Consider the following 12,171-nt stretch of genomic DNA (forward strand, 5'->3'; position numbering starts at 1 on the left):
CTGTATAGATTACTAGTGCCCCTCCTCCTCTCTGTATAGATTACTAGTGCCCCCCGCCTCTCTGTATAGATTACTAGTGCCCCCTCCTCTCTGTATAGATTACTAGTGCCCCCCGCCTCTCTGTATAGATTACTAGTGCCCCTCCTCCTCTCTGTATAGATTACTAGTGCCCCTCCTCCTCTCTGTATAGATTACTAGTGCCCCCCCGTATAGATTACTAGTGCCCCCTCCTCTCTGTATAGATTACTAGTGCCCCTCCTCCTCTCTGTATAGATTACTAGTGCCCCCCCGCCTCTCTGTATAGATTACTAGTGCCCCCCCTGTATAGATTACTAGTGCCCCCCCTGTATAGATTACTAGTGCCCCCCCCCTCTCTGTATAGATTACTAGTGCCCCCTCCTCTCTGTATAGATTACTAGTGCCCCCTCCTCTCTGTATAGATTACTAGTGCCCCCTCCTCTCTGTATAGATTACTAGTACCCCCTCCTCTCTGTATAGATTACTAGTGCCCCCCCGCCTCTCTGTATAGATTACTAGTGCCCCTCCTCCTCTCTGTATAGATTACTAGTGCCCCTCCTCCTCTCTGTATAGATTACTAGTGCCCCCCCTGTATAGATTACTAGTGCCCCCCCGTATAGATTACTAGTGCCCCCTCCTCTCTGTATAGATTACTAGTGCCCCTCCTCCTCTCTGTATAGATTACTAGTGCCCCCCCGCCTCTCTGTATAGATTACTAGTGCCCCCCCTGTATAGATTACTAGTGCCCCCCCCTGTATAGATTACTAGTGCCTCCCCTGTATAGATTACTAGTGCCTCCCCTCCCGCCTCCCTGTATAGATTACTAGTGCCCCCCCTGTATAGATTACTAGTGCCCCCCCTGTATAGATTACTAGTGCCCCCCCTGTATAGATTACTAGTGCCCCCCCTCCCGCCTCCATGTATAGATTACTAGTGCCCCCCCTGTATAGTTTACTAGTACCCCCCTGTATAGTTTACTAGTGCCCCCCTATGTATAGATTACTAGTGCCCCCCTCTGTATAGATTACTAGTGCCCCCCCTGTATAGATTACTAGTGCCCCCCTGTATAGATTACTAGTGCCCCCCCTCCCGCCTCCATGTATAGATTACTAGTGCCCCCCCCTGTATAGATTACTAGTGCCCCCCCTCCCGCCTCCATGTATAGATTACTAGTGCCCCCCCTCTGTATAGATTACTAGTGCCCCCCCTTTGTATAGATTACTAGTGCCCCCCTCTGTATAGATTACTAGTGCCCCCCCCTGTATAGATTACTAGTGCCCCCCCCTCTGTATAGATTACTAGTGCCCCCCCGTATAGATTACTAGTGCCCCCCCTGTATAGATTACTAGTGCCCCCCCTGTATAGATTACTAGTGCCCCCCCTGTATAGATTACTAGTGCCCCCCCTGTATAGATTACTAGTGCCCCCCTGTATAGATTACTAGTGCCCCCCCCTGTATAGATTACTAGTGCCCCCCCTGTATAGATTACTAGTGCCCCCCCTGTATAGATTACTAGTGCCTCCCCTGTATAGTTTACTAGTACCCCCCCTGTATAGTTTACTAGTGCCCCCCCCTATGTATAGATTACTAGTGCCCCCCCTATGTATAGATTACTAGTGCCCCCCCGCCTCTCTGTATAGATTACTAGTGCCCCCCCTGTATAGTTTACTAGTACCCCCCCTGTATAGTTTACTAGTACCCGCCCTGTATAGTTTACTAGTGCCCCCCCTATGTATAGATTACTAGTGCCCCCCCCTGTATAGATTACTAGTGCCCCCCCCCTCTGTATAGATTACTAGTGCCCCCCCCCTCTGTATAGATTACTAGTGCCCCCCCGCCTCTCTGTATAGATTACTAGTGCCCCCCCGCCTCTCTGTATAGATTACTAGTGCCCCCCCTGTATAGATTACTAGTGCCCCCCCTGTATAGATTACTAGTGCCCCCCCTGTATAGATTACTAGTGTCCCCCCCCTGTATAGATTACTAGTGCCCCCCCCCCTGTATAGATTACTAGTGCCCCCCCCCCTGTATAGATTACTAGTGCCCCCCCCCCTGTATAGATTACTAGTGCCCCCCCCCCTGTATAGATTACTAGTGCCCCCCCCCCTGTATAGATTACTAGTGCCCCCCCCTGTATAGATTACTAGTGCCCCCCCCCCCTGTATAGATTACTAGTGCCCCCCCTCCCGCCTCTATGTATAGATTACTAGTGCCCCCCCTGTATAGATTACTAGTGCCCCCCCTCCCGCCTCCATGTATAGATTACTAGTGCCCCCCCTCTGTATAGATTACTAGCGCCCCCCCTGTATAGTTTACTAGTGCCCCCCCTGTATAGTTTACTAGTGCCCCCCCTCTGTATAGATTACTAGTGCCCCCCCTGTATAGTTTACTAGTGCCCCCCCTGTATAGTTTACTAGTGCCCCCCCTATGTATAGATTACTAGTGCCCCCCCCTCTGTATAGATTACTAGTGCCCCCCCCTGTATAGATTACTAGTGTCCCCCCCCCCCTGTATAGATTACTAGTGCCCCCCCTATGTATAGATTACTAGTGCCCCCCCTGTATAGATTACTAGTGCCCCCCCTGTATAGATTACTAGTGCCCCCCCCTGTATAGATTACTAGTGCCCCCCCTGTATAGATTACTAGTGCCCCCCCCTCTATATAGATTACTAGTGCCCCCCCCTCTGTATAGATTACTAGTGCCCCCCCCCTCTGTATAGATTACTAGTGCCCCCCCCTCTGTATAGATTACTAGTGCCCCCCCCCTCTGTATAGATTACTAGTGCCCCCCCCTGTATAGATTACTAGTGCCCCCCCCTGTATAGATTACTAGTGTCCCCCCCCCTGTATAGATTACTAGTGCCCCCCCCCTCTATATAGATTACTAGTGCCCCCCCCTCTGTATAGATTACTAGTGCCCCCCCCCTCTGTATAGATTACTAGTACCCCCCCTCTGTATAGATTACTAGTGCCCCCCCTCTGTATAGATTACTAGTGCCCCCCCGTATAGATTACTAGTGCCCCCCCTATATAGATTACTAGTGCCCCCCCTGTATAGATTACTAGTGCCCCCCCTGTATAGATTACTAGTGCCCCCCCCCTCTATATAGATTACTAGTGCCCCCCCCTCTGTATAGATTACTAGTGCCCCCCCCCCTCTGTATAGATTACTAGTGCCCCCCCCCTCTGTATAGATTACTAGTGCCCCCCCCTGTATAGATTACTAGTGCCCCCCCCTGTATAGATTACTAGTGCCCCCCCCTGTATAGATTACTAGTGCCCCCCCCCCTCTATATAGATTACTAGTGCCCCCCCCTCTGTATAGATTACTAGTGCCCCCCCCTCTGTATAGATTACTAGTACCCCCCCCTCTGTATAGATTACTAGTGCCCCCCCTCTGTATAGATTACTAGTGCCCCCCCGTATAGATTACTAGTGCCCCCCCCTGTATAGATTACTAGTGCCCCCCCCTCTGTATAGATTACTAGTGCCCCCCCCTCTGTATAGATTACTAGTGCCCCCCCTCTGTATAGATTACTAGTGCCCCCCCCCTGTATAGATTACTAGTGTCCCCCCCTGTATAGATTACTAGTGCCCCCCCCCCTCTGTATAGATTACTAGTGCCCCCCCCTGTATAGATTACTAGTGCCCCCCCCCTGTATAGATTACTAGTGCCCCCCCCCCCTGTATAGATTACTAGTGCCCCCCCCCCTGTATAGATTACTAGTGCCCCCCCTCTGTATAGATTACTAGTGCCCCCCCTCTGTATAGATTACTAGTGCCCCCCCCTCTGTATAGATTACTAGTGCCCCCCCTCTGTATAGATTACTAGTGCCCCCCCTCTGTATAGATTACTAGTGCCCCCCCTCTGTATAGATTACTAGTGCCCCCCCTCTGTATAGATTACTAGTGCCCCCCCCCTCTGTATAGATTACTAGTGCCCCCCCTCTCTATAGATTACTAGTGTCCCCCCCCTATATAGATTACTAGTGCCCCCCCCCCTGTATAGATTGCTAGTGCCCCCCCCCTGTATAGATTACTAGTGCCCCCCCCCTCTGTATAGATTACTAGTGCCCCCCCCTCTGTATAGATTTCTAGTGCCCCCCCTCTGTATAGATTACTAGTGCCCCCCCCTCTGTATAGATTACTAGTGCCCCCCCCTCTGTATAGATTACTAGTGCCCCCCCCTCTGTATAGATTACTAGTGCCCCCCCTCTGTATAGATTACTAGTGCCCCCCCCCTGTATAGATTACTAGTGCCCCCCCTCTGTATAGATTACTAGTGCCCCCCCTCTGTATAGATTACTAGTGCCCCCCCTCTGTATAGATTACTAGTGCCCCCCCCTCTGTATAGATTACTAGTGCCCCCCCTCTGTATAGATTACTAGTGCCCCCCCCCTCTGTATAGATTACTAGTGCCCCCCCCCCTCTGTATAGATTACTAGTGCCCCCCCCCCTCTGTATAGATTACTAGTGCCCCCCCTCTGTATAGATTACTAGTGCCCCCCCTCTGTATAGATTACTAGTGCCCCCCCCTCTGTATAGATTACTAGTGCCCCCCCCTCTGTATAGATTACTAGTGCCCCCCCTCTCTATAGATTACTAGTGTCCCCCCCCTGTATAGATTACTAGTGCCCCCCCCCTGTATAGATTACTAGTGCCCCCCCCTGTATAGATTACTAGTGCCCCCCCCCTCTGTATAGATTACTAGTGCCCCCCCCTCTGTATAGATTACTAGTGCCCCCCCCTCTGTATAGATTACTGGTGCCCCCCCCTCTGTATAGATTACTAGTGCCCCCCCCTCTGTATAGATTACTAGTGCCCCCCCTCTGTATAGATTACTAGTGCCCCCCCCTCTGTATAGATTACTAGTGCCCCCCCCTCTGTATAGATTACTAGTGCCCCCCCCTCTGTATAGATTACTAGTGCCCCCCCCTCTGTATAGATTACTAGTGCCCCCCCCTCTGTATAGATTACTAGTGCCCCCCCCTCTGTATAGATTACTAGTGCCCCCCCCTCTGTATAGATTACTAGTGCCCCCCCCTCTGTATAGATTACTAGTGTCCCCCCCCCCCCCCTGTATAGATTACTAGTGCCCCCCCTCTGTATAGATTACTAGTGCCCCCCCCTCTGTATAGATTACTAGTGCCCCCCCCTCTGTATAGATTACTAGTGCCCCCCCCTCTGTATAGATTACTAGTGCCCCCCCCTCTGTATAGATTACTAGTGCCCCCCCCTCTGTATAGATTACTAGTGCCCCCCCCTCTGTATAGATTACTAGTGCCCCCCCCTCTGTATAGATTACTAGTGCCCCCCCCTCTGTATAGATTACTAGTGTCCCCCCCCCCCCCCTGTATAGATTACTAGTGCCCCCCCTCTGTATAGATTACTAGTGCCCCCCCCTCTGTATAGATTACTAGTGCCCCCCCCTCTGTATAGATTACTAGTGCCCCCCCCTCTGTATAGATTACTAGTGCCCCCCCCTCTGTATAGATTACTAGTGCCCCCCCCTCTGTATAGATTACTAGTGCCCCCCCCTCTGTATAGATTACTAGTGTCCCCCCCCCCCCTGTATAGATTACTAGTGCCCCCTCCTCTCTGTATAGATTATTATTAGTGCTTCTCTCTACATGATATTATAAACCGCTTCATACTAATGTCTCTTCTCTTGTCTGGAACATCATATAAAATAATTCTGATCTGCATCTCGGAGAGGAAATTTATGACACTGACATGAGGCAGATTTTCTTCTCCCCTTTTTATTTTAATCCTTAAGGCTGCTTATCTGCATTGAAGAAATTCTAATGTAATCAGTCACTTTCTGACTTTTCTTTTTATCTAGGGATTGTACAGTCGTTCAGAGAGGGGAGAATTCTTGATGAGGTGAGTCGGATATTAAATATCCTTGTGGAGAGCGTTGGATAATCATCTTGACACTGTGCGTTATTTCTCCGGCTGTCATCACTCACTGGAGCCGCATGTCGTGGACCTTACCTGTTATTCTCATGCCTCCTCTTCTGAGATCTTTACTTCCGATTACCCCTCTTGGTCAGGAATATTAGTTTCAGGTTACATAGGATAAAAGTGAAGTAATGCTGGAGTAGCGCATTCCGGAGAATCGGTACAGCTCAGAAAAAGTCCTGGAGGCAAAAGTAGAAATTTGGGAAGTTTGGACACCGCTGTATTCAGGAAGATTATCTAGGAAACATTTAGAGATGGTGTGGTCCACGTTCATATAGAAGTTTAGAATTGGACTAATCCTAAAATGTCAGTTTACAGAAATACCTGTTAATGGTACAAAGTGATCAACGCTTTTTGATTTTCTTACCAGAAGGTAAACCAGTCCATAGCAAAAAGTATGCCAAATAGTTGAGGCTCATTATGAAAACATTATAGACAGAAATGATAATTTGGTGCCATATCTCCATCATAAAACCGATACTGATGACAACCTACAGACCCCACCACCTTGTGACAGGGTCAGGTTCTCCCATGGGGAATGTTATACAAGATAGAAAGGAGACACATGTCCTTCAAGAATTGGGAGCAATCAATGAAGTTCTCAATCTGTGAAGGACATTTCCATTCTGTCTTTCAGAAGAAAATATTAACATCTCTCTCCCCGCAAAGACGTCTCCGGACCCGTCACTTGTCTCATCTTTCCGAGACAAATGAGCATCTTGTTCCAATTACAGATGTAACAATTTTTTTTTTTTCTGTCTTCATCTGAAATCCAAGCTCCCATTGTGTTCCACTCTCTCCTACACATTAATGAGACCGGGAGAGATCTGGACACAATCTCTACCAGAGCCTGAACTTATCTGATTTATTTCAAGTTTTCTCTCCCATCAACTGTACTTTAATGAATGTCTAATCGCCACGGCCGGACCATACATTAACATGAGGCCTGGAGGTAGGACGAGAAAGCTGATTCTTATTCCGCGAGCTGTGCCCTGCAAGTAGACTATTGGCACAATCTGCTGTCTGGGGAGAGGCAAGCTGTCTTTCAGGTGGAAGATAATTGTTTCCCAATGCCTAGTGAATATAATGTGAGGTATTCAATTAGATAACCTCCATCTAGTATTGCTGCGTACACTGGAGAGCCCCATGAAGAACATGCTATGTACTTAAGAATCACAATAGCCGCCTCAAGTATGTTTCAGTCTAATCCTTTCATGTATTTTGTACTTGTGGGAGAAATAGTATTATTTTTGGGAGCTCAGTCTCTGCTCCAGTCTAGATACAAGGAACGATACTAGTGCCTCTGCCATGTGACGGACTTTTACTAGTCATCAAAATATATGGGGACACCTTAAAGGGGTTCTCCCACGAACGCAAGTTAGGCCCTATCCACGGGATAGGGCCTAACTATCTGATCAGTGGGGGTCTCTGTAGTGAGACCCCCACAGATCACGAAAACAAAGGGGTCCAATGGGGTCCTACGCACCTCCGTCGGACCCCTCGGCGCTCCATCAAACTAATGGAGCAGATGGCCGTGCATGACCGTTCTGCTCCATTAATCTCTATGGAGCTGACAGAAATTGACGTTTTCGTGATCTGTGGGTGTTTCAGCACCCCCATTGATCAGCAAGTTAGGCATTATCCTGTGGGAAAACCCCTTTAACTGCAGCCCATCCTCAGTCCTTTGTTGGCTGTCATACAATCTCCAAGAGTTTCCATCCTGTAACAGGTCCCGCTCCATAGATTCTTACACAGTTAGATTTTTTCCTCTGGCCCCCAGCATTTCTGAGATTTCAGTGATGGAAGTTTTGGCACCTGATTTAATAATTCAGCTTTTTTTTTTTGTCAAGTGGGCGATGCTCTGTACAGTAGAGCACCAAATTAGCATAAGGGGAGCCAAAACCTATCGCATTTATTTCTTGTGAACAGAAGGAACTAGAACTATAATTCCACCTGTGCAAGTAATAGGTGGAGGTGGTTTAAAGATCCCCTTTTAAAGGGTTGTTACCAAGTCTTATTTTTATCTCCTATCCACAGGATAGTGGATTACAATATGATCTGTGGAGGTCTGACCACTACTCACAAGAACAGACCCCCAGCAATCAGGAGAGCGAGTGTCCGGCCCTTACTAGTCATGCTGCTCTATTCAATACTATGAGAGTGTAGGACATTACACTTACTGTATTAGCACAACTATGTCCAGCACTCTAAGACACTAAATGGGAGGTGAGAGACATCTGCTCAACAACCACCCCCAGTTAGCGAGTATAGGACCAGAGGTCGCTTTAACGCCTCTACAAGCATCATGGATATTTGCGCAGGCAGTTTTGTGCCACAAAAATACTCTGATGCTTATAATAATGCAGGCTAGCTGAAGAGGCTGAAGCTCGCTGCCTAATGGACCTGAGCTCAGCTACTCACACACATTGCCCAATACATTCTGTCCCCTGTCACTGCAGCCCCTAAATACAGTGCTCATACTGAGCATTGTGTTTGAATGGAGATCCCATGACGTCACTGATGTCACAGCAAAAAAAAATTTTTTTCTAAAGTAGCAAAAGTCATAAACTGAACTGGGGGTTCCCTACCATTAGCCATAGTCAGGTCTGGAGGGGAAGGCTGCATCAGTACCGGAGTGAACCTTTTTCAGCATTCGTGTCAAACGTCGAGGTCCGGACGTACTCCTGAGCACGATTAAAGGTGGAGGTGAGCCGTTGATCAAACCTTTTTTCTTTTTAACATATGCATCAGTCATAGTCTGGTCTGGGGGTTCGGCGGTGTCGGCCATAGTCTGGTCTGGGGGTTCGGCAGTGTCAGCCATAGTCTGGTCTGGGGGTTCGGCAGTGTCAGCCATAGTCTGGTCTGGGGGTTCGGCAGTGTCAGCCATAGTCTGGTCTGGGGGTTCGGCAGTGTCAGCCATAGTCTGGTCTGGGGGTTCGGCAGTGTCAGCCATAGTCTGGTCTGGGGGTTCGGCAGTGTCAGCCATAGTCTGGTCTGGGGGTTCGGCAGTGTCAGCCATAGTCTGGTCTGGGGGTTCGGCAGTGTCAGCCATAGTCTGGTCTGGGGGTTCGGCAGTGTCAGCCATAGTCTGGTCTGGGGGTTCGGCAGTGTCAGCCATAGTCTGGTCTGGGGGTTCGGCAGTGTCAGCCATAGTCTGGTCTGAAGGTTCGGCGGTGTCAGCCATAGTCTGATCTGGGGGTTTGGCAGTGTCGCCATAGTGTGATCTGGGAGTTTGTGAGGAAATAAAGACTGGTCGATGACCCCTTGTGTAATTCAAGATTACTATAATTGCCTAAATAGCTGACTTATAACATCATATATTAATTACTTACTTTTATTACTGATAATTTCCTACTCATTGGCTAAAAATACTTCTGTAAAATGGTGAGAGGACTATTACTTCTCTTCTGGAAAAGTTATATTGCAACCTCTGACTGGGATCCCCGTTCTTGTGAATAGTTGGGTGCCACAAGTCTGGCCCCCACTATTCCTGTGGATAGGTGACAACAATAAAACTTGGTAAATCCCTTTAAAGTTCTATTGTTTCAGCTTTAACATCTTGTCACCATTATTGCTCTTTATTGTCCTGGATGGCAAATTTCCCAATTTCTGAGAAGATTTCCAACCAAGAAATGTAATCCTAAATTACTAGACAAGAAAAAACAGATGGCATCCACAATGGACGCTATAATGGCTGCCATATTGCTTGTAATACTTCATTGGTCCAGTATAATTTATGTGTCTGGTGTTCACATGGGTTTTATTGAATTCTATTTGAAATGTTGCAATACAGTCAAGTGTTAACAAGAAGACACTGTATCCACAGCCTTGGAGAAGATTTCTCCTATTCTCCTCTAAGCATTGATACATCCTCAACAACAGAGAGACATCTGCTCAACAACCACCCCCAGTTAGCGAGTATAGGACCAGAGGTCGCTTTAACGCCTCTACAAGCATCATGGATATTTGCGCAGGCAGTTTTGTGCCACAAAAATACTCTGATGCTTATAATAATGCAGGCTAGCTGAAGAGGCTGAAGCTTGCTGCCCAATGGACCTGAGCTCAGCTACTCACACACATTGCCCAATACATTCTGTCCCCTGTCACTGCAGCCCCTAAATACAGTGCTTATACTGAGCATTGTGTTTGAATGGAGATCCCATGACGTCACTGATGTCACAGCAAAAAAAATTTTTTTTCTAAAGTAGCAAAAGTCATAAACTGAACTGGGTGTTCCCTACCATTAGCCATAGTCGGGTCTGGAGGGGAAGGCTGCATCAGTACCGGAGTGAACCTTTTTCAGCATTCGTGTCAAACGTCGAGGTCCGGACGTACTCCTGAGCACGATTAAAGGTGGAGGTGAGCCGTTGATCAAACCTTTTTTCTTTTTAACATATGCATCAGTCATAGTCTGGTCTGGGGGTTCGGCGGTGTCGGCCATAGTCTGGTCTGGTCTGGGGGTTCGGCAGTGTCAGCCATAGTCTGGTCTGGGGGTTCGGCAGTGTCAGCCATAGTCTGGTCTGGGGGTTCGGCAGTGTCAGCCATAGTCTGGTCTGGGGGTTCGGCAGTGTCAGCCATAGTCTGGTCTGGGGGTTCGGCAGTGTCAGCCATAGTCTGGTCTGGGGGTTCGGCAGTGTCAGCCATAGTCTGGTCTGGGGGTTCGGCAGTGTCAGCCATAGTCTGGTCTGGGGGTTCGGCAGTGTCAGCCATAGTCTGGTCTGGGGGTTCGGCAGTGTCAGCCATAGTCTGGTCTGGGGGTTCGGCAGTGTCAGCCATAGTCTGGTCTGGGGGTTCGGCAGTGTCAGCCATAGTCTGGTCTGGGGGTTCGGCAGTGTCAGCCATAGTCTGGTCTGGGGGTTCGGCAGTGTCAGCCATAGTCTGGTCTGGGGGTTCGGCAGTGTCAGCCATAGTCTGGTCTGGGGGTTCGGCAGTGTCAGCCATAGTCTGGTCTGGGGGTTCGGCAGTGTCAGCCATAGTCTGGTCTGGGGGTTCGGCAGTGTCAGCCATAGTCTGGTCTGGGGGTTCGGCAGTGTCAGCCATAGTCTGGTCTGGGGGTTCGGCAGTGTCAGCCACAGTCTGGTCTGGGGGTTCGGCGGTGTCAGCCACAGTCTGGTCTTGGGGTTCGGCGGTGTCAGCCACAGTCTGGTCTGGGGGTTCGGCGGTGTCAGCCATAGTCTGGTCTGGGGGTTCGGCGGTGTCAGCCATAGTCTGATCTGGGGGTTTGGCAGTGTCGCCATAGTGTGATCTGGGAGTTTGTGAGGAAATAAAGACTGGTCGATGACCCCTTGTGTAATGCAAGATTACTATAATTGCCTAAATAGCTGACTTATAACATCATATATTAATTACTTACTTTTATTACTGATAATTTCCTACTCATTGGCTAAAAATACTTCTGTAAAATGGTGAGAGGAGTATTACTTCTCTTCTGGAAAAGTTATATTGCAACCTCTGACTGGGATCCCCGTTCTTGTGAATAGTTGGGTGCCACAAGTCTGGCCCCCACTATTCCTGTGGATAGGTGACAACAATAAAACTTGGTAAATCCCTTTAAAGTTCTATTGTTTCAGCTTTAACATCTTGTCACCATTATTGCGCTTTATTGTCCTGGATGGCAAATTTCCCAATTTCTGAGAAGATTTCCAACCAAGAAATGTAATCCTAAATTACTAGACAAGAAAAAACAGATGGCATCCACAATGGACGCTATAATGGCTGCCATATTGCTTGTAATACTTCATTGGTCCAGTATAATTTATCAGTGTCTGGTGTTCACATGGGTTTTATTGAATTCTATTTGAAATGTTGCAATACAGTCAAGTGTTAACAAGAAGACACTGTATCCACAGCCTTGGAGAAGATTTCTCCTATTCTCCTCTAAGCATTGATACATCCTCATGTGTCTTATCTTGTTTCAGTATGACTTTGAAGTAAAGGGAGACGTGATCAATGGAAGGAATCATAGAGGTCCCAGAAGATCAAGGCTGGGATCAGATGGACTGGTATGTATCCCCTCCGCTACTTATCATGCAGCCGCTGGATACAGCCACAGAAAACACCCCCTGTAATTCCCTGGCACTGACTAATCCGCAGCTGCTGAATGCACCGGCCTCAAAGTGTCCCCTCTAATCTATGTTTAATTAATAGGTTAGCCGAGGCGCTGCCGGGCGCTTTCTTTTTCTCAAGTTTT

General features: G+C 48.3%; 1 protein-coding gene across 4 annotated transcripts in view; it reads left to right on the forward strand.

The window, feature by feature from the left end:
• The window catches only part of BRCA1 (BRCA1 DNA repair associated), a 101,634-nt gene that overhangs the window by 74,267 nt on the left and 15,196 nt on the right, over positions 1 to 12,171 (forward strand). For all 4 annotated transcript variants that reach the window (XM_072111772.1, XM_072111769.1, XM_072111771.1 and 1 more), the window contains exons 18-19: positions 5,863 to 5,903; positions 11,900 to 11,983. In XM_072111772.1, coding sequence (XP_071967873.1) covers positions 5,863 to 5,903; positions 11,900 to 11,983 — 125 coding nt within the window. The remainder of the gene's footprint in view (positions 1 to 5,862; positions 5,904 to 11,899; positions 11,984 to 12,171) is intronic.

This window comes from Engystomops pustulosus, chromosome 6 (genome assembly GCF_040894005.1).
Source record: "Engystomops pustulosus chromosome 6, aEngPut4.maternal, whole genome shotgun sequence".
NCBI classification, from domain to species: domain Eukaryota; kingdom Metazoa; phylum Chordata; class Amphibia; order Anura; family Leptodactylidae; genus Engystomops; species Engystomops pustulosus.